Genomic DNA, 23039 nt, shown 5'->3' with positions numbered 1-23039 from the left:
GACAATGCTGCCATCTGTAAAGCACAACGGCCTATCAGAAAGCGAGGCGTATCCGTCAGCGCCGGAAGTTTGAAGGGAGCCGGACCGTGCGTGGCAGCGGCATCCCGCAAGGGGCGGGGGGCGGTGCTGTGCTGCGCGTTGCCTTATTGTTCCCTGCGGGGCCTCGGTTCTGTATCGGGGACGTTCTGTGCCGGGAGGTCAGAGTGTGACTTTCCGGCGCCTCGGGGCCCGTAGCACAGCCCCGGGTCTGTTTGGCCCGTGCTCGCTCGGCGCTTACCCCGACGGGGTGCTCAGAGGGTGGCTGTAGGCCGGCCCCAGCGGTGTCCCTCAGGTTCACGGACGGCCCCGGGGCTTTGCGTCTCCCCCTGGAGATCTTTAGAACTGGTCACACTCGGGCTGCGCCTGCCGGAGGACGCGATGCCCCAGACGGCCTCCTGAAGTCCCCGCAACCTCAGCTGTGCTGTCTCTGCGAATCGCACGGGGCTGACTTCGTGTGCCGTTGCACTCGGCCGTGAATTTTCACGCAACAGCTGTGTGCCAGGACACGCAAATAAGTGAAGGTGTTCCAATTCCCTGTTACATCGTTACTGAATATCAGAGCATCCGGTTCTGCATGAAGTGCTGAAGAGGAGGATGCTGAGTCCCACTGCAGCATAGGTGTGCTTGCAGGGAAGATTTGTTCGTGTTGTTACTTGTGATATGATTCCTGAAAACCGGAACAGCTGAGTTAAAACTTCAGAAAGAAGCCGGATGGCATTTGGCACCTGTCAGTGTGTTACTTGAGCTGTTCAGTCCTTTGAATGATGGGCAAATTTATTGTCTTTCATCTTTGCTCTTGTGTCAGAAGTGAATATGCTGCACAAAGTACTGCAGAAAAGCAGTATGAGCAGTACAACTACGTGGTCTCTGCAGTAGCAGGTTTTGGAACTCTGCAGCTGTTCAGGAGCAAGGCAGGTCTACACAAGTATGACACAACATGCTCTGCGGCTCAAAGGTTACACAAGCAGAGGAGAGACAAGTTACAAGAGAAGCTTTTGATCCATTGGTAGCTCAGTGCTAAGGATGAGCTACTGGAGGGTGGTCTGATTGCCATCAAGATGGATAAAATGGAATGTAGCTGTCTAAGGTTATTATTGCAAGCAGTTATTTAGATAGCCATTTTCTGTTCTCATTTTGTTAGCTCTGGATTGATAATGGGTTCCCTATGTTCTTGCTTTGTACAGTCTTTGTTGTATACACATGCACACATGCATGTTACAGTTTAGATCTTCTATCTAAAGATCTTTCTATCTAAAAAGTGTCAGTGCTACCAGGACCTTGAGAGCTGCTACGCAGGATGTCAGCGCTTAATCTGCTCATCCATCAAAGTGGCCACAGCTTGTTCTCTCAGCTGTTTTGTTTTGTTTTGTTTTCCTGGGGGGAAGGAGGAGGGAAGGTGAGCTGGCCTCCAGCATCTCTATCCCAAAGGTTTACACAAGAGATAAGTAATCATCAGTGTTTTTAACACCTTACACGCAAATTCCACGCTCCCATTACTTTATGTGCAATGTGAAGTGTGGACAGATGAGATTTCATTACATTCACAGAATCACAGAAACGCCAAGGTCAGAAAAGACCTACAAGATCATCCAGTCCAACCATCCACCTATCACCAATAGTTCTCACTAAACCATGTCCCTCAACACAAAATCCAAACGTTCCTTAAGCAGGATCAGTTCTGGGATCTCACCAGTCAACAAGGAGTGCTGATAGATAATGGCAAGCGGCTCGGCTGTCACCTCCGCCAGTTCCTTCAGCACTCTCGGGTGAATCCCACCCTACCCCATGGACTTGTGACAGTCCAGTTGGAGCAGTAGGTCTCTGACTGCATCCTCCCGAATCACAGGGGGTTCATCAGCACTCCAGCCAAGACTACCAGGTCAGAGAGTGGAGTACCCTGAGGACAACTGGTCTGACCTTTAAAGACAGACATAAAGAACACATTCAGAACCTCTGCCTTTTCCTTATCCTCAGTGGTCACATTCCCAGCCTCATCCAGTAAAGAAAGGAGATTCTCCTTAGTCCTCCTCTTACTGTTGATGTATTTGTAAAAGAGTTTCTTGTTCCTTTTTACCCCAGCGGCCAGGTTGAATTCAAATTGGACTTTTGCCTTTCTCATTTTTTCTCTACACATCTTATTTTTTTTCTCTGTGCAGACATGCATTACCTACTGCCTGATCTGTCATGGAACATGGTCATCACTGTAACACATTATCAGTCAGGCTTACTGCAGTTTGTTTTTGTCAAATAACTATACACACAACACTTTCAGGGACACACGTTTCAATACTTTAAAAATGTTTAGAGCTAAATCTCCATCTGCAGGATGATACTCTAGCAAAATTTAAATTAAAGAACTATTTAATTGTTTGAGGAAAAAAAAAAACTGAGTTATTTGACTTCATTAAAAAAAAATGCCTAGAACTTACAGAAGTTTTAAAAGTTACTTCTTCATCCTGTTTTTTCCCCCTTTTTCTTTCTGCAATATTTTAATTTCTATGTTACTTTTTAAAACAAATTGTGGTACATAATTGGGCACCAGCTTGAGAAACACTGCTTTAACGTTAAAGAAGGCACTGAATGTGGTTGCAATTTGTGAATGGCACAGTATTGCTACTGAACATTAACTTTGCTCTCAGTCAGCACACTTAGTTCAAGACAATAATTTTGTGCATTTGCTTAATGCTGTTATATTTATCAGTTGCATGCAGCTTTTTAATACCAACATATGGGAGTAATGGCTTTTCTTCTAAAACAATGTTTAAATTTACCAATACAAAGCAAACACTATGTAACCTATACTCTGGTAATAGCAAAAATGTTTATTTGAATCTTTTCCAGATGGAAAAGTCATCAAAAATCATTGGGATTTTCTGGAGTTATGGATTGTATCATATGGTGTATGTGACCGATCATGAGAGAGGTGAGTCTTTACTGTATATCCTATTATTACAAACCAACCTTATTTCTTGATGCGTGATATTTTGATACTACCATTCCTAAAATGAAGCATTAGGTACAAACACGGCAATTTAGTCATAGAATCATCATTATAGAATGACTGTAGATGCCATTCAGCTGCTACATTTGTTCTTGGTTATAAGAAAAAACATTTCAGATTGGAGTTCTGTGCATTTCTTGCCTGAAGATTTCAGGGACAGTAGTAGGTCACAAAGCAGACTAGCTCAGACTCATTGCATCTGCTGTCCCTGATATCTGAAATTGGATGACAAAGCAAGGAGAACTTAAAGAGATTTTAAACACTAAAAAAAAAAAAATAAGATGTAGTTGGTGGTGATGATAGGAGTCATGTAAGTTTGTAGCAAAATTTCAAGACTGCAAACAATGTCTTTGCTTAGTACCAGGGACCCTCGTCTCTGAAGCTGTGTAGACTCCTGAAGTTATTCCCTTCGTTGTATGTGCTCTAGAAAGGGAAGTGGCAGGGAGCAGTAACCATTGCATTGCACGCATTCAGAAGATTCCCTCACTGCATATACCGTCAACAGCAAGTTGTGTGTGCTTAGTCAGAGGCTGTTTTACTGTTGTTAAGCACAGCTAGGGAAGAAAAATAAAATAAAAAAACCTCAAGGCCCCTATAAAATTAAGTAACAGAAGTTCAAAGTGGTTTTGATAGAGACAGTACATTTCACTTGGGGTAAATCCCAATGGTTTGCACAAAAGGGGCAGAACAAGCACAAGCAAATAGTTTGAGCTAAAACTGCTGTGTTTTACTGAAAATGTGTGGAGATGGCAGCTGATTCAGACATAACTTACATGTTCAATTTTCTCTGACTACACGTTACCCTGCATAGTTATGCTAGAAATGTCTGTGTGATTGGGACTAGTGGATATCATTCAGAAGGCGTGTTTTCAGCTAAATTGGTGCAACAGATTTGTAGTGATCTGCAGAAAATACAAAATAAAAGGGGTTCAGAGTGAAATCTCAGTTGGTCCAATTGACACTGAAAGGAAGGAGCCAAGCTAAGAAGATTTTATCTGCAATCCATGTAAGCAAAGATTCAAAAGTATACATAACAAAAAAATGGAAACATGCTTCATGAAACACCACTTTAAAATATTGCGTATACCATTTACTTGAAATCCAGGGACTACTCTTAAGTTCCTTCTATGTTAGCAAGCCAAAATCTTGTCTTCTACCCTAGCATTCTGAGATGTACTACCCATGCTTATCCTAGAGCAACAACAGCTACAAAACTGTATTTTGTAATCAGCAGAAACACCAGTTTTGTTCATCTCAGTGGTAGAAGCACATGAACAGTTGATATCCTGTATATCATTAAAAAGCATAGCTATGCTCAAGATTTCCAAGTCCACACTAGGCTTGTTACAATTCAGCTGCCAAGAGCAGCTGACGTGGCATCAGGTATTTGCCTAGAGACAGATCTCCTCAGCTGTACTCTGTTGAGAGCTCCAGGTTTTTTTGATTACATCATCAGAGCCCATCCCTTGATTTACATGGAGTAAATAAGTAAACACAGCAGACACTACACACAGAATTTCACTGAGGCACTCAGGTGACTTTCTGGCAACACATTGCCAATGGACTCTATCTATTTAGCTGGGAACAGTAGAACCAACAAAATACCAAGAGAAAAACAGTGATTTCTAGGCAGCTCTAATTCCCCAATAATTGCAGTCCTCAGTTTTACATCCTCTTACTCAGTGTCCTGCTCTCATCTTGTAGAACAACTGACAGCTACATAAAGTCAGTGTGTAGGATAAAAAGACACCATCAACCATCCACATATATATGACACAGTAACACAGTATTTGCACTGAGCTCATAGATTTCACTTAAGCTAGGGGGTTTCTGTTAGTAAGACTTCTAAATAAAATTAAGCACTTGAGTGTCAAATAATCAGAAATGTAGGGACTGGAAGTGACCTCTGGAGAACATCTAGACCAACTCCAAATCTGATATGACTGTTTAACTGCACAATCATAGAAGGAACAGAAAGATACCAACCCCCTTTCATCATGCAATGGAATAAAAATAAATAAAAATCCCCCACATCTCCTTTCCCTCCCAGAAATAAAAATGACATGTTTCTAGACATTAATATTAGGGCTTTCTGTGATTCTGGGCAGCCTGCTTTAGTATTAAATGTGGAGGTTGGTGGCCCTACATGCAGCAGGGGGGTTGGAGATCCACGATCCCTGATGTCCCTTCCAACGCTGGCCATTCTGTGATTTTGTGATTCTGGGCTTAATCTTCTACTTTCCTGCCCTTCTTTACGTCTGCCATCACAGACCTTAAAGGTCTAAGATTCACAGGCAAACCCAAGTTCTGTTTATTGTATACGCAAGCTCCTTTTTCCTTTTTCCCTCGCCCTAAGCGACGTTATTTTGTACAGAATTGTTATGAAATGTAAGCACTCAAAATCCTGTAGTTTTCAAAATCTCTACTGACGTTAAGCTGCCTTTTCTACATTCTGACTATAAACTTCTCTTTCTGCATATAAATTAAGACCAATACGTGTATATTTCTCTGGAACACTTCAAAAATAGGGTGCCAACTCACCTTCTGAAAGACAGTTACAAGTATTAGGAAAAAAAAACCCCAAAAACAACAATGTAACTCGGCAATAGAGCCTTTTTTTTTCCTTAAATGCTTCCAGTTGTGTGTCAATCCTAGAGTAAATAGAAGAGTGCAGAATAAGCATATGTATGTAAGTTCATGTTTGTATGTGTGTGCTGGGAATCAGCAAATCTAGGTCCCCTAACAGTCTCCAGTCAGGGTTTAGATGCAGTGAGGAGGACTGAAATTAACTAAGCTAAAAGTCATAAATAAATAGGCTTTCTTGTGAACTTCTGGTAAAATAAATAAGATGTTATGGAATTACACTGTGTGAGAAATAGATTTTGTGTAGTTTGTTTTGAAATGAAACATGGAAGAGAAGAGAGAGGCCTGTTGGTGAGACGTGCATCTCCCTAGGCTTTTATCCACTTTAAAATGTGACTACTACCAAAATAAAACTGCATGGTTTCTTATATGGTTCTGATGGTTATATGGTTCTGATATGCTTTGTCATCATCTTAACAGCAACTTTCTTTTTAAATGAAAATATATTTCTAGTACAGCAGACACCTAAGATTTAGTTACAGCCAAGAAAAGAATTCCACTCTGACAAGGTGCAATCAGGAGGAAATTTTATATAACACCACCAGTAATAAGTTATGCATCGCAAGACTAAATTCAGAATTAGGATACTGTGAAGCAAAATACATCAGAATAATTGAAGAAATCATTAATTACAGAGATAAGAACAGTAATGCATCTCAGGCAGAAGCAAACAACAAAACTGAAGGAAAGATAATTGTGGGCTGAGTTCATCAAAGAGAAACAACATTCATAGGTGGGAAAAATGTATTTGGTATCAGAGGACAACAACTTATTTGCTTGCAGAGAGCCAGCTCAAGCTTTACACATTTAATTCCCACCAAGAAGTAGGGCCCAAGAGATGCTCAGTTTGTATGTATGTCTTGAGCTAATAACTTTGGATGGAAGTGCATTTCACTGAGTGAACAATTTCCCCCTACACCTTCATATCTTAATTGCAATTTCATGGCCACTAAAAAAAAGAATGCTTTCACCAACAACAAAATTAAATAATTTCCTTAACTCCTGGAAGTGGCAGAAATCTGTAAATACAAGAATCTCCAACTATATGGAAATCTCCTAAGGAACAGATGACTTGCAAAACGAGGCTAGGGAGGCATTACTCAGTCTTAGAATGGACAAACTGCACATCTGGTAAACTGAAAGTTGACAGCAGAAAACGCAGATATTAAATACATACTTGGTATTGATCTGGCATCACAAATTTACTGACACCTACATGACTGTTGTGAACTCTTAAGCTCTTCAGCACCACACCAAATCCCCTTGCACTTCCAATATGTAGCCAAATACAACACACAACCAACTTACATTCAGACTAAAAACTCAACCTTATCTACATCAACATTCTCTAAAACATGTTTACAGATAAAATCTGTTACTCTGCATATAGTAAACTATGAAGCAAGAATGACATTTCTATACGTGATTTAAAATGAAAAAAGTGGGGACATCTCTTTTGGTGATACTTAAAAGTGCAAAGGAGATGGCTGTGGTAGCAGCGAGTGAACACATTTGCGTGATGAGGTTAATAAAGTCCTCAAAGGTCTAGGCATGGGAAGGAAGTCATGCTTCATACAAATGGACACCTCACTTCTGATTCGTCCAAATCACACATCCAGAACAAAGCTGTCAGATAGGTGGATTGGGCTTTGCATGGTGTTACTGCAAGTAGGTGAAATTACGTTTAGGTACAAGTTTACAAAGAAATGTTAGCAACATTTATGTTTCTGGGTACTATTTAATGGAAAGTGTGAAAAGACATTTGGGAGGCACCTAGCAACAAAAGACTGCAAGAGGATGTTAAAGTTCTCTTCAGCGTTCTTCTAGATCGTCCCTATGGGTAATACTCTCTTCATTAGGGACAGGGTAATGTCTCTCCCCTTTTTGAGCCCCCTCTCGAAAACAGCTAACTACAGTAAATCATTCTATTGGAAGGATTTAATATTGCATTTAATATTGCAAATTTAAAAATTAGAATTTCATATATGGCAGAAAAAAATATTTCGTAGTTTGTGATGAAGAAAAAATTATTTTCTACAAACATCATACTTCTGATGTTAACTGTCAGAATTTCCAGGGTAAAGGACTTCCCTGGAACACAGCATGTTAAAAAAGCGCTGTTAGGCCACTTAGCCAGAAATTTAAAATGAAGAAGAGTACAAAACTTCTATTTGCTTTTGCCATCTCAAGAAGGATTAACAGCTGTTCTTGAGCTTGGGTGTACTGGCGTACAATTGCAAGTGATGGTTTGATACAATCTCCTTCCATCAGCTCTAGCTGTTTTCTTCTTTTCTGCTTCCCTAGGCAGATTGTCTGATCTTGCACTGAGCAAATTCAGCATACTTAAGAGGCTTTAACCCAACTCCTTCCAACCAGTTCTGCTAGGTAAGAGCTGATCTGGACTACTGACGGGTCAGATGAGTGCTGTTGCTTACATTAATTGGTGTTTATTGAAGAATAGCATAATTGATTACTTGCATTCAGAAGCCAACTCCCGCTTAAACAATATTCCAGTCTTGTCAGGAAATCATGGCAAGGCCATGGGCTTTCAATTTTCGAGCTACCAAATCTGACAGTTTTAAGAATTATCTATGAAGTTTCAAAGGAAAATATTCTGACAGAGAACTGTACGTGAAAAATACATATAGGTAAGTTCCCTTTTAAAGTTTGCAATGTTTAGTCAGAAAAGCTTCCATAAAAATTACATTAACTGTGTTAATTACAATAACATTAACTGTGGCATACAGCAAGAAACTAGAATAAACATTTTAAACATAAAAAACTGCAGAAAAGACATGTTCCCACTTTTCAGATAAAGAACACAAAGCTTTATTAAACTAAATAAAGGACAACTGCAGGTCGGCATTCCAATCACTAAAGTTCTATCAAAATGTATATCCCCAAAAAACAGTAACATGAATCTTGGTTTCCTTAGCTCCTTGCTTTCCCTTGTTTTGCCTCAACACTGATGATGTTCTGGTTCATGCTGTGCCATCCTCATTATAATAAAACCAAGGAGCAAGAGAAAACTTTAGCAGCATAAACCAAATCTGGCAACCATTAATCTAGACATTGTTTAACAAAATACAAGACTAAATATACTTAATACAGCCATTTTCCATTTTTCTGATTTTATATTTCCAGGATTCATTTTTATAGTTAAGCGTAAAATCTACCTTTGTATCCTAATCACTAATATGAATCAAACATCATGTATGTCCTTAAATATTCTAGTAAGTCTCTTAATGGATACTAAGCATTTTAGATAAAGAATCAGAGAAATGCTTTGCTAAGGAATTTCAAAAGATCACTAAGCATCTCTCTGCACAAAGGCAATGTGAAATACACTGAAGTCCATCCCCTTTTGTTTCCTAACCTTCTTCTTAAAACTTCTGTAATGGAAATTTAACAACTCCCATGGGAAGCATATTTTAGTGTTTCACTACCCTTATACTTGGAAAGTTTATCTCATCGGTCTTTGCTACAAACGTAGGTTAGTTATGAGGATATTAAGAGAAACTTCCCAATTAAAAAGAAGTACCTCCTAGACTATCTAAAGAAGCCACTACAACTTTCAAATACATTCTGGTGTTTGATATGCATACAATTATTTATTTCACCTCATGTTTTCATGTTCTTTAGATTACCTCAGTTACAAAACTGAAACTAGAATTTATCTATAAAGTTTACCTTTAAATTCTTAGATAAAGGAGATGCAAAGCTGGTATTAACTGACCATCCTGGGTAAAATGGTATACCTTCAGAATATTCTATTCTACGTTATCGGTTACAAAACATCACAAAAAAAAAGTATAACATACTTTGTAATAAAGATGGTCTTCTATTTTAAACGTAAGGATGGAGTATTCTACTCCAACAGAAAGTCCTGACTTCAAAACCAATCAGTCTCTATTTCATCTTGAAAAGTACAGTGATGTTCATATTAAAAGTTTTGTGAAGATACCACGTGCAAAATATTACGAATGCTAACATGCTGTTTGTTAAGAGCTACACCAACCAGGTGGTGTGGAAATGTAGCATGTCTTGAAAAATTTGACAAGAGGCAAAGAATGAAACAAAATAAAATACCACTTGTTCAAAAAATCCGCATTTTTGGTATTGGCTTTGAACTTACTGCTGACAGTATCTCAATTCTGTTCATAAACACTACAAGTCTTATTAGGAATTCAAGATAAAGTTGATTATTCTTAATAGCAGATGAAGCACAAAAGCCACAGATGTGAAACACTGTAACAATGTTAAGCCTACCATAATGTTAAATTACTCTATTTCAGCGCTACTTAAAATTAGGGCATCTTGAATCCTGAATACCAACTATTTAGAATGCTAACTTAAGAACAGTCGAGCTGACACAGAACAAAACTGAAGCAATTTTGTGGTTTCTTCAATCATGCACAAACGGTTAATGTTCTATTATCTCATGTTTCTACTTTAAATGAAATCTTATTTAAATTCAATCTATTTATATATTTAAAGCACTAATCTATCTTTTTAGCGTTATCCTAACACAAACCATATTTGCATCAAAAAGGCTTGAGGCAGCAAAGGTCCTGGTTTGCATACAAAATCATTTTTCCACTACAACAAACGTTCTGTGATGAAATTCTTGTGGTATTTTTCCCTTTATAATTTTTTAAAAAAATAAAATTGCATGAAGATTTCAAATAGAATTAAAATTTCACAGTAGTCACTATTTCACATTCTACATTATATCCCCAATTAAAAACAAAAAAAGTTTCAATTTATAAATATCATTTTTATACATGTAATATTGTTTCGGTTTGCAGTGATGAAAGCAATTATCCCACTTGACTGCTTGCAATACCCTGCCTTTAGCCTTGTTATGCACCTGAGATGGGTGAAACTGTCTCCATTACAATTATATTACAGAAGACCTGAGGCCTGATCCTGCAACTGTTACAAACATCCTACAACAGCCATTTCAGTCACTAAGAATGAATATCGAGGGTGCAAGATTCTCCTGCATCAGGCCATAAGTGTAAGTGCATTATACATATTAAAAGGTGACATCTCAAAGTAAAATACTGTATTTTTATGTAATGCAAAAGTAACACACACGATTTACATATAGTAATAATTTATTCTGAAATGTTCATTTTAGTCTCTGTTGAGACATCACCCATGTCTCATTAATAAAGAGCAGCCATCTCACCTCAAATACCAGAATATACAGCAAGTTACAGCATAGCAAAAATGAAGAAGAAAAAAAAAAATCTACCTACTTGGAGATGAAATCTAGTTCAGGTAAAATAATTTCGGTCAAGGTTTTACAGTTACACAGTTTTTCTTTTTTTTTTTTTTCTATATATTTTTTTTCTTTTCCCCAGGGCATAAAGAAAGTGTAAATCGTTACACCATACCTATCTATGCACATTATGTGACCACAAATGTTATCGTTACTTCAGAAAATAACCGTCAGTTCCATTCATGCACAAAAGCAGGCTGGGAATGCTTGTTCAGCAGAAACAATATTACTGTGAATTTCACAGCCACATGATTAATTACTGGGTTAGATGGACTCACAAATACTAAAACTGAGTATATTTTTTTGCATAAATAATACCAGTTCTTCCCTGATGTAGTTTAGTCAGTCTGTAGTCTAGAAATGATTAATAAAGCAGTATGACTCCATCATCTCTATATGCAATGTTCAATGATTTCAAGACAAGCAATATTTAAAGGATTATGGGATGGGATGCTAATTAAATACATGTTAAACATACTGTACAAATATACTTGCATTAGCAATTTTATTTCAAACTGTCAATCACATTTTCCTCCAAAATATTACCAGTGAAGACAAAGTATACTATCAAATATGGCTTCCAGAACAAGGACTCTCTAACAAGAATCAAACCTATTTACAAAAACAAACAAACGAACAAACAAAAAAATCAATCCCCATCATTTGAAGTTTCATTTGAAATAAAACTTCTAAGTAGCTGCTGTGTTTAATACATCAGTTTTATTTTTTGATGTATTTAAACAGAAGTCACCAGGTAAGAGCCAGAATGACGTTTGGGACTCTGAGTTCCACTGGAGTCTGTATTTTCAGACTTTGAGTCACGTTTCTTTGTGCTGTTATTTACTGGTGTTGGTATCTGGGATGGCCGAGCAGAACTATTGTCCACACTACTCTTCCTACGGCTTGGATTGTAATTGAAAGGAGTTACTCTTGCTGCAACAGCACCAATCGGAGAGCTATGTTTGCTTGAACTACTGGAACTGAATGGTGTACGCTCGCTCACAGTACTTTCGTTGTTTTCTGGTGCAGGAACAGGATTGGTCTGCAGAGGTTTTGTTTCATTGCCTTTCTTGTCTGGACTGTCCATCTGAAAGAAAGAGTTCAGACGATTTTCTAAACCAATGGTACGAACAGGAACACTTCCATTCCCTGGATTTTGTTTTTCTTGAATCTCTTTAGAATCTTTGCCATTCACAACCCCCTTCTCTGAAACACTGTCAATAACAGGAGGAGTGTTTCCAGTTGGGGACCTTCCAGATCGAGGATTGTTAATTGGGCAGTCCTCAATCCTCACCCAAACATCCTCAGTCTTAGAGACAGCTGGTGCCATCTGATAAATCAGAGTTTTGGAATCAGAGCTACTTGTGGCACTCGAGGAAGGATGCTGAGGATCATTCATTATTTGGGGGATTTCATTTTCTTTTATTTTTCTCCAAGTACCTTTTGCTGGTGCTTGGCTTTCTTTACTTTGCTTCTGCCCAGAAAGAGAACTTCCATGTTGCTTTTCATCTTCACTTTTTGCCTTTTCACTGGATTCTGAAGAAGCTGACAGAATTGAGGAAGAACTTCCAGTTCTTCTCCAAGTGCTTACACGAGGAAGTGATGAGGAATGCTTACTATGTTCACGTTTCCATGTTCCTGACCTGTTGATTGGCAATCTAGATGGACTCTCAGAATGAGAACGCGTTATATCATGACGTTTTGCTGGTCTCCCATCATATTCTACAGAAGGGCTCAGATTAGGGGGTAATTTTCGCCAGCCACTAGTTTGGGCAGTTGAATGAGTGGATAAAGACATATCAGGAAGTGAGGGACTTAAAACTGGAGTCTGTAGTTGGGATCTTGTGGGAGAATCTGGTCTGGAAGGAGACAGAGATTCAAATGAAGCAGACTCTTCCAATTTACGTCTTAGAGTTGGGCTCGGAGCTTCTTTAATAAAAGTTGACTGGCGAACAAGAACAGGCCTCTCAGACCTGTCAGACTCACTTCCGCTAGATTTTGCTGATGACATTCTGGATAAGTCAGTCTTTTTGTTTGATGCACCACTACCAAGAATTTGATTCAATCCTTTGGAAGCAGACTCACTTCTTGGAATGCTACTGGTATTCTTAGTTAAGGCAGTTTGCTTTGTAAGGTTTTGCTGGCTCATCTGCCTGCCTGGTGATGTATATGACATCCTACCTGAACTTGAAGATTTAGTTGAAGCAGTGCTAGGAGATGATGTTCTTGGCAACTGAGACAGTTTGTTGGGAGGACTTATACCATTTCTTCCTGGGGAAATTGAGTTTCGGCCTGGAGATTGCAGAGGCCTGCTCAATGGCTGCTGTTGAGGTCTAGAAGGAGTGGAGTCTCTAGATCCTGATCTAGAAGGTCCTTTACTTGATCCACTCTGGTTCAACCCTGACAGTTGCCTAGTTACAGGAGCTGGCTCAGGTTTTACTGATGACTTGACTCCTCTTGGGGAACTAGCTGAACTCTGGCCTTCACTGGGACTCTTGGAATTTGTGTTTTTGAATGGGGGGCCTTTTTTGGAAACAGGACTAGTACTTGAAGAACTATTTCGAACTCCCGGAATATGAATCATTGTCCTGCCACGTGAAATTGAAGGCACACTTGTTTGTTGTGGTTGCTTTAACTGACTTGAAACTTCTGAATTGGAGCGAGCTTTTCCTGTAATTATACTTTTATATACTCTTTTCCCTCCTTTGATTCCCTTACTTTCGGATTCTACTTTTTTAGATTCCAGTGTACTTTTCTCTCCTGGCTTAAGAATTCGTGGACCTTTATTACTAGTAAAAGGTTTTTCTTCTTGGTCCGGGGTAAGATGGAATGGTGATCCCAGAGAAATACCAGATTTTAGTGAAAGGATAGAATCAGAGTCTGATGAAGCTTGTCTAGATAGTGATGCAGCAGCTGCAGCTTGATGCAGGCTACTAACTATAGAATTTGCACCTTCCTGTATAGCTTTCCAATCAAAGTTCTCTGAATCGGGTGAAAAACCATGTTCTGAATCTGGCCTCTGTATCTCTCTCAAATCCAGTGTTAAATCTTCTGCCAGCATACCACCTATATTTCTGGAATTACTTTTTTCACTTTCACTCTTTATTCTTGATGGCTTCTTCTTTTTAGGCATGGCAGAACTAATGCATTCCTGCAAAAGATCATCTTCTGAGTCAATACTTAGAGAACTCAGAGAGCTATTTCTAGAGAAACATACTGGTGTGTCTTCAACATGAAATGATTTAGGTGCATAACCAGAAGTCTGTGGTCTGTTTGATTCTATCTGTGAATCAGGAGCCTCAGTTCGCTTTACTGGTTCTTCTTCTTTGTTGTTATTGTTTTCTTGATCAATATCACTAAGGGAACTAAGAGATGAATTGCGAGAAAAACAAACAGGTGTGTTTTCGATAGCAAAATTCTGCATCTTCTCATCCGTAGCTGCCCCTCTGTCTGGAATATCTTTATTTGGCTGACAGAAAGTTTTAGACTGGCTTCTGCTTGTTGGGTGTTTTTGGCAAACTTGTGTCCTATTACTTGGTTGCTGACTTGAAGGCTGTTCCACGTTAGGGCAGTCTTTAGTTTCTATTTCCTTTGCTTCCTTTCCTTTTCTTAATTCTGCCTTTTCCCTTGAAAGGTCAACATCATCATCATCAAAATCCAAAGAACTTAAGGAATCATTGCGTGAAAAACAATACGGAGTTCCCTCAATAGGTGTGTAATGATGAGGGGAATCAAATGTAAAGCTTCCTCTTACACGCTCCTCATTATTTGAAAGTTTGTCATTAAAATCTCTAGAATTATTTTTAAGATTCTGTTTCTTTGTATCTCTGTTCTCTGGATAGCTTCTTTCATTATTAATTTGGCTTTTAGACTCTGTGTTTTTTCTTACACGTGCTCTATATTCACTATTTTGGGGAACAGGCTTTACTGGTGATGTTGGCTTCTTTTTCTCAATTTCTGATTGATTTTTGTTATTTAAAGATGTAGATGCTTGTTGGATTTGATCCATTATTTTCTTCACTCTAAAAGGTTTGTGACTTTTACCTTTTGGCATAGCTGAGTTAATGCACTCAGCCAGAATATCACCCTCTTCTGTTTTGTCATCATCCAGTCCTGGGCCACTCACACTTATGCTTTTTACTTTCTGAACATCATCTGTACTTCTACCTTCTGTAGGAATAGTATCCCTCTTCTCAAATTCCCCTGACTCTGCCCCTGTACCCACATTGTCTACATTGGCCAACTCATTTGGTGGTGATTCTATTGTGAGATCACTCAAAGATGTAGCTGTTGAAAAATTTATTGGTGTACCCTCAACACAATATACTCGTGGCATATCATCTCCTGGTGTAAAACTCACATGCTTTTGGGATTGCAATCGGCTTTGGGAAGGCAGAAGTTTATAAACTGGCAGCTGGCTTGGCTTTCTGGCTACAGGAGGAGGTATTTTTGGAGCAGATGCTTGAGAAGGCTTTTTGGCTTTACGTGAAGACTTTGTAGGCATTGCAGAAATAATACATTCTTCCAGTATTTCAATATCATCATCATCAGAATCATCCAGAATGTCTTTTTCTGCTTCAGAAGGCTTCTCTGCTTTATCCTCTTGGTTATCCTTTGTATCATCTGACTGTTCAGGCTCTGCTTCATTTCCATGTTCATTTTCATGTACAGGAGGCATTATTCTTAACTCTACATCTTTCTGTATAAATGGCTCATCAAGACTCAGAGCACTCAGGCTAGAAGAGCAAGAAAACCCATCTGGTGTACTTTCTGTGGCAAAATGTAACAGCGTATCAGCCTCTGGCAGTACCTGAACTCTCTGAACTGCTGCATTTACAGCTGCTTGTCTAGGACCAGGCTCTCTCTTTTCTGCACTAGGTACTTTACCTTTAGCTACATCTCTTTTCACCTGAACTCCTTGAGCAGGGGGTGGTGTTTTACTTCTGCTTGGAGGCATTGTTTGTCCTGGGCTGTCTGGAAGATCACTTGGACTTATAATACCACTCACCATTCCACTGCAAGGCTCACTCTGAACCGAACTAGCAATTGAACGGCTTTCAAAACTATCCAGGGAACTTACAGAAGTACATCTACTGAACATGAGAGGAGTTTCCTGTACATAATGTTCTGGTGGGCTTTTGGGAGTCTGTGCACCACTCTTTGAGGGAGATTTGGCACCTGAAGAAAATTCAACAGCTTTATGTCTGGAGGAATCAGAAGGTGATAAACTGGAAGTTGGAAGTCTACTGGATTTTGTTCTAATATGTTGTGATGTTGATGTGATTTCACTTACTGCAGCTTCTGTAGATAGAGCCCCACTGTTTTCTTTCAGTTCTGCTATCTGTAGTGTATTATTAGTATCAGTCACACGTGCGGATTGATCACGCCCTATTTCATCTTCAGCTGATGACAAAGATGACAAAGAGCTACACCTTGAAAAACATATTGGTGTATCTTCCACACAGTAAGTTTGTATAGTTTCCTGATTAATGGAAGGAGTCTTACAGGAGGCGGTCTTTTGAGCATGACTGCCTCTGCTCTGTGCAGAACTTGGATGAAGCTGATTCTGCCTCTTTGAACCTGCTGAAGGGGCTGATGTATTTCCACTGCTTGAGGAAATATGGTCAGTTTTACTGCTCTGCACTGAAGAAGTCTTTGAAAAAGTAAAAGATGGCTTCTGAGAAGAGGGAGGAACTTCTGTTGAATACTTCAGACTATAATCAATGGGTTGATCAACATGGTGTTCCTCTTCGTTGTACTTTATGCTGTAATTGGTTGGTCTGTCTTCTTCTTCATGCTGTTCCTCCTCAGAATAGCGTTCACTGTAGTTGGTTGGCTTATCATCATCATAATCATCGACTTGGCACAAGGACTGATTTACTTTCTGATTGATTCCAAGAGTTGACCCTACTCTGTTCTGATCTGAACCATTGGATCCTCTTGATCTAAATGAAGGAACACAGTCTTGTTGTCCAAAAGGTGATTGATATTTCATGTGTTTATCATCTCCACTTTCAGTGTACACAGGGTATGTTGTACTTTGGCTCCTTGACTGCCTTTGGTCATTTTGTTTCATTTCATCATCTATTATATGCTTAGGCCTTGCCCATCTTTCATTCTGAGAAGGACTCTGCCTTCCAGAATTTAATTGTTCATCTGAATATTTAAGACTATAGTTAATAGGAGTGTCTAGTTCTCCATCATTGTCATCCATGTGATTTGCACTATGTATCTTATGTGCCAAGTCAGCTGGATATTGCCCATAACTACAAAATTTACTTTCATCATCCTCAGAGTAAGATTCAATGGAAGGTTTCATTTGGCCTCTTTTACCATAGCCATCACTGCTGCTGACACTATTTAAGCTGTCATTTGATGCTCTCTTGTATTCCATCTTTGTGTAAGGCACAGGACATGGCCTGCTTGAATTCTCAGATTTTGGAAAGTATGTATTCGAGTGTGTATGGGCACTGGCTGCTCTCCTTGTGGTATTTCTGTCTTCTGTCAAACAGTGCATTTCAGAAGTGGAACTGGAACTTCTGTCGTCTTGTGGAATATGCATGCTTGTCACTTCTTCCATAACCTTGGCAATTTGAGCTGCAGCTGTAGAAATTTGCATTCCTATTCTCTTAGAGGAGTTTCCACTGTTCTCTGTAGCTGGATGATAGGCATTTAAACCTACTGCTCGATCTCTGTCAAGACTTCTGTCTTTCTCAGACAGACAATTTTCTATGTTTCCTCTACTAGAAGAAGAGGATCCAGGCAATACTGTAGAATTTAAATATGGAGAAAGTACAGTCATGTTACCAGTACTAAAACTCTCTGTTCTGCATACCCCATCATCATGACGATTAGAGTCCAAAACATACTCACTGTATATATTCTGCTTATGTCTCTGCTTATTACGGTGAGATGCTTTTGGGCTTAAATTATCAATATTGTCAAAAGTCTCTGATAAATGTTGTGCATCTAATTCTGCTTCCAGTGCCTTTTGTTTTCTAACATGAAGAGATGGTAAGCTTGATCCTGGAGACATAATGTTAGCATCTTTATACTTTGCTGGCCTGTTTGCCATGAGATTTCTTAGAGCTGCAGCACTGCCCATTGCTATCATTTTGTGTTTCGAGTGAATGAGATTTTTGAGCATGCTGACTGCTCCCATGTCCCAAAGTGCCTCCTGATCCTTTGCATTTCGTGCAGAAAGATTCCACAGGGTTCCACATGCGTTACTGACTATTGTCAAACTGTGTGACTTCAAGTGTTGTAACAAGGTTTGTAAGCAACTGTTCTCTCGCAAGATTTGCCTGATAATAAGTAATTGAAAACAAAAATCATTAAGTGACATTTGCAACAGATCAGAGACAAACAAACTAAAAACTTACTACACTGCAAGCAATTTAATCCTTTAAAAGGATAGTTACAATTATCCAGTACAAATTTATCTTATTTTTTCTCTACTCCTATGGAATCTATCTAAATGCTAATCAAATGCTACTATAAACACAAATTGTTACTCCCACCCTACCCTCTCGAAAATATTTCTCCTTCCAGATTGCTTCCTATGGCTGGTAATGACTTATGAATCTTTTATTCCCACGAAAAGACTCTACTACTACTCATCATCTATAAGCAGCAGATACTTATCTGTTTGCTTATTTCTGTTACCTAAGTGGAATGCCTGCTAATTCGTTACAAATTATTGTATTTTATATTACTCTACCTGCATTCATATTAAGACTCAGCGTACAAACTGTGTCTTAAACATGCTTTTAGTATCACTACATTTTTTCAGAAGTAGCATACCCACCTGTGGTCCTCATTAGTAGCAATTAAGCTAGAAACATTTCTTAGTATTCCTCCTCCACTTTCTATGATGGCAAGTGTGTTTGTTTGGCTCCGGTATGTCAGTGTACCAACTAGAAATGCAAGAGCACCATCAACAGCACATATATCGGCTTTGTTCTCAGTACAGTGTGCTGACAGATTCCATAAGGCACTCAAGACACTTTTTAGGGTTGATTCCTAGGAAAATAACAAAGTGACAGGATTAGAAAAGTTTTTCAAGAATTGATCAAAAGACCTCAGAAATACTGACGTTAGCTACAAGGAGTTTGTCACAAATCTCTTTCTAATTCCCAATGATCCAAAGATGGACCAAGAATAAACCTGAAGGAATATAGCCTACAGATTAGAAAAAAGCCTCATTAATTCTAACATACATTTGCAAAGAAATAAAATTCATTAACCATGAAATTTGTTTTAGAATTTGTTTTTTCAGTTACCAGCACAATTTATTTTTGTTTGATTTTTGTTTGGATGAAATCTCACTTGTATGCTAATGCCTGATATTTTCTTTCTATTTTCCTATATCTGCCTCTTTTTATTTCTCTGGCTTTTCCTCACAGTACGAGTTACTTATGTTCCAATTTCTGTTTTCTGGGCTGATTAACTTATCAACCAAGGCGTACAGCCGTGCAGGCAAACTTTTGTTTGCCTCCCTCCTTCCCTCAGCAATGGATTTATTGCTTGCCAGAAATTTTTTGAAGTATCAGCCACAGTACTTGCTAGCTGCCATAATGGTAAACTGGTTTGAAGATTAGCTAGCAGAGGACTCTGGGATAGAATATAATCTTGTCTGGATACCAAGAGTATATCTAGAAAATGACAGAAGTGGAAGTTATCTACTCACTAAAGTCAGAAGAGGTTTTATTAAATTGTAAAATTATAAGAAACAATGTAGCTGAAGATCAAAAACTGTCAACCATCAAAAAATAAAATTACAGAAATACCATTAGTTTTGAGGTAATAGCATTATTTTATGATCTGATGTTTCATTAACTCAAAGCAATTCTATTTACCAATTCTAAGAGAACTTTAAGTAACTTAAACTCTGAAGTTACTTGAAACATTCTAAACATTTGACATACTGCTTATGTCAAAAAAGACCACAATATATTTATTTTGTGTAAATTAAATGTAATGCCTCAAAAATTTATCTCATAGGCATTTCTACACAGTACCTTCTTAACTTCTAAAGCACATTCCATCAGTGCTTTCACACTCCCAACTTCTCGTAGTGTCTTTTTACTGTTCACATCTGCACGCCAGGACAAGTTCCTCAACACACTTGCAATGACCTGCAAAATATGAAAAAAAAATGTTTTACTACATATGCTTACACACCTATATGTATATTTCATATATATATATAAAAGCACATATAATGGTCTCAAGTTGTGTTGCAGGGGATTTAGACTGGACATTGAGAAGAATTTTTTCACAGGCAAGGTAGTCAAGCATTGGAATGGACTACGCAGGGAAGTGGTGAAGTCCCTGTCCTGACAAGTACCTAAGAGATGTGTGAAAGTGGCACTAAGGGATGTGGTTTAGTGATGATTATATAGTGTTACTTTGATTCTAAGATAATAGAATAGATAATATTGCTTACAATATTATATTAATTTCATATTTAATAATTTAAAACAAGCTTCATACAAACATACAGTTCTGTGTTCTCAAGTCTGTGTATCCCGCTAGGCACTTACTACAGACTTTATTTCAGGATATTTTTCTCTACAAAGCAGGAGCCATTGGAAGAGACACTCAGGTGTCACACCACTTTGCTGAAACTCAGAAAGTTTCTATAGGCGCTGCTGTGGCGAACAGGTATGTATGTACTAAGAGAACATCCTTGTGAAGTCAAACGTACATTCTCCTTTGAAGTAAAGCTTCTTCAACTATTATTCTGCTACTATTCACTTCCTACTATTGCAGAAGGAATCTCAGTATTGCACAAACCCTCAGTCCATTAGCGCTGTCACTAGCAAACTAGAGAATCCAGGATTGTTTAAACTTGTCTTGAGATATGGACTTCCATCAACAGATCAGGGTCATAAAAGTTTTACAGCCCATGTGTTGGATATACTTTGATGAAAAAACAGTATGGCCAACAGGTGAGCATTTTACTACAAGAACTGTACTTCATAATTTGCAGAATGAATACAGGTGCTAAGTTTGTTATGCAGATAAGACAACGCAAGAGCAACAATTAATGACGAAAAACTGGGCTACAATGAATGTAGCATATTTCAAAGAGAGAATCTAAGTGAGGAGAAAAAAAAAAGGCTGTCTGTGAACAGCACCCTTGTAACTTCATGACAAAGACAGAATTCAAGTACAAAAAGAAGTGACAGCAAGGCCAAATAGATAGAAGGAAAGTAAATACTAAGGAAGGAGATCAGAACTACTGTCTTTCAAATTACTGTAGTGAAATGGAAGTGCTGCAAATTAGTGGAAATAGACAAGAACTATTTCGTCTCACTGTTACCTGCTGTAAGTCTTCACTTTCAGACTTCAGTTGGGCTACAAGAGCTCTCATGCAGCCCTTCATTGAACATAAAGTAGCCTGACAGGAATCAGAAGGAAATAGAAAAGATATAGTTTTATGACAACATTAGATGGCTTACTGGTGCATAATACTTTGATATTTTAAGCTGATCATCTCTGAAGTTCAAAAAAGCTTAGTAATATTTGTTTGCAATAACAAGTATTTGGTCCACCACTACTGAAAACTAACTCAGTTTCTATTCTTGAAAATCCAAAGTGGTAGAATTGTGATAAATTTTATAATTTTTACAACAGGCCTAGGACCAGATCTGGAACATTACCAGTTAAGAAGCTTTCTTTACTATGCCTCGGATAATATAATGGACAATCACAACATTTATGATATCTAAAGAACAGCTTTTAAAGCATATATAAATTAGTGAAAAACCGTAAGGCTTACTTTAGAAATTGCCTGTGACAAAGTACAATCAAAAATTCTTTACAAATGAATGATGTGTTAGAACTGTACTACTTGCAGAAAATGTGAGGGCTACTCCAGAAGCAATGACTTCTTTTTTATTATGTTGGCTCAGACATTAGAGGCAGAAGTCAGTGGTATGGCAGTAGAGGTTGAACATTCCCTCCAATATTCTGTTACACGTTGCTGACATCTGACAGATGGCAGCAGAGGAACAGTCTGACAAAATGGGGTCTGCTATGGCATTGTCTGTGAAGCAAAACTGCAGTTGTTTTTGTTTGAAATTTCTCCCTGGAGCCTAAATCCAATATCCTATCACAAAGATTTCTTTACCTGTCTGAGAGCTGCAATTCAAACACAGCTATCAACTGAAATTATTGTAAGTTTATTCTTACCTTGTTTGCTACATCTCCAAAAGTCAGGTTTGTCAGAGCCATTCCAGCGTATCTCCTCAATGTGACACTATAATGATCATTTGTAAGCCCATACATTTCACAGTCCACTTGCAGCAGTTCAGCAATGGCTTGCAGACCTCCTTAGAAGCCAAGTAAACAAACAAAAAAAAGCCAACAAATTTAAATCCTGATATCAAGAACGCCGTAACATCTTAAACATCTGAAAAATGGAAGGCTCTGAAAATAAAATAAACTTCTAAACAGATGACTCTGGATCTCAAATTCCATGGTTTGTACAAGCTGAAAGTTTTGTTAACAAGATATTGAGATCTGGAGGAGGGGGAAACTGGGAACAGAAGTGTTTATGAAGAAGAAAAATACTTATCTTTTAATTTCAGCTAAAGTTGCAACTGATGATATCACACCAGTAACACAAAAGGTTATATAGTAAATCTGACAATTATCAATTAATCATTATTACTTAATGTTATTTTCTAAGGAAAAAGTACACAGAATATTTTCACACAGACATTGCAAAGGAAACCTCCATGCACAGAACTGACTGAGCATGGGTAAAAAAATACAGGCTGCTGAACAGGAATCTACTTATAATACAGATACTTCAGAAAGTGGCTTCCACTGTAAAGACAGTGCTTCTAAAAGTCACAAGAACTTCCACGATAATAATATTCTTCCAATATTCAGAGTTAATGTCAAATAAAAGAGTAACTTGAAAGATAACCTGTCCACTGGGTGATGGACTAGTTAATGTAATCTGCATTAATCACTTTGAGGTCACAAATGAACCTATGATTTGCTTGAACCAATGGTAGAACAAAGTTACATATTCTCTGAAGTAATCCTTACAAG

At 38.3% G+C, this 23039-nt stretch overlaps 1 protein-coding gene and 1 long non-coding RNA gene across 5 annotated transcripts in view; one reads left to right on the top strand and one right to left on the bottom strand.

The window, feature by feature from the left end:
• Window positions 1–103: 103 nt before the first annotated feature.
• LOC125686872 (uncharacterized) lies at window positions 104–10671 on the top strand. The gene is made up of 3 exons (XR_007373923.1): window positions 104–657; window positions 2881–2962; window positions 10595–10671. It is a non-coding gene; the product is annotated as an uncharacterized LOC125686872 (long non-coding RNA).
• APC (APC regulator of WNT signaling pathway) overlaps window positions 6198–23039 on the bottom strand; it is a 93624-nt gene continuing 76782 nt past the window's right edge. For all 4 annotated transcript variants that reach the window (XM_048931359.1, XM_048931361.1, XM_048931362.1 and 1 more), the window contains 5 exons: window positions 22170–22309; window positions 21298–21375; window positions 19991–20107; window positions 18778–18992; window positions 6198–18274 (listed from right to left, as the gene is read on the bottom strand). In XM_048931359.1, coding sequence (XP_048787316.1) covers window positions 11707–18274; window positions 18778–18992; window positions 19991–20107; window positions 21298–21375; window positions 22170–22309 — 7118 coding nt within the window. In that variant the 3' untranslated portion in view covers window positions 6198–11706. The remainder of the gene's footprint in view (window positions 18275–18777; window positions 18993–19990; window positions 20108–21297; window positions 21376–22169; window positions 22310–23039) is intronic.

This window comes from Lagopus muta, chromosome Z (assembly GCF_023343835.1).
Source record: "Lagopus muta isolate bLagMut1 chromosome Z, bLagMut1 primary, whole genome shotgun sequence".
In the NCBI taxonomy this organism is placed as follows: domain Eukaryota; kingdom Metazoa; phylum Chordata; class Aves; order Galliformes; family Phasianidae; genus Lagopus; species Lagopus muta.
The sequence above is the reverse complement of the archived record's forward strand: the minus strand, read 5'-3'. Positions and strand labels throughout refer to the sequence as shown.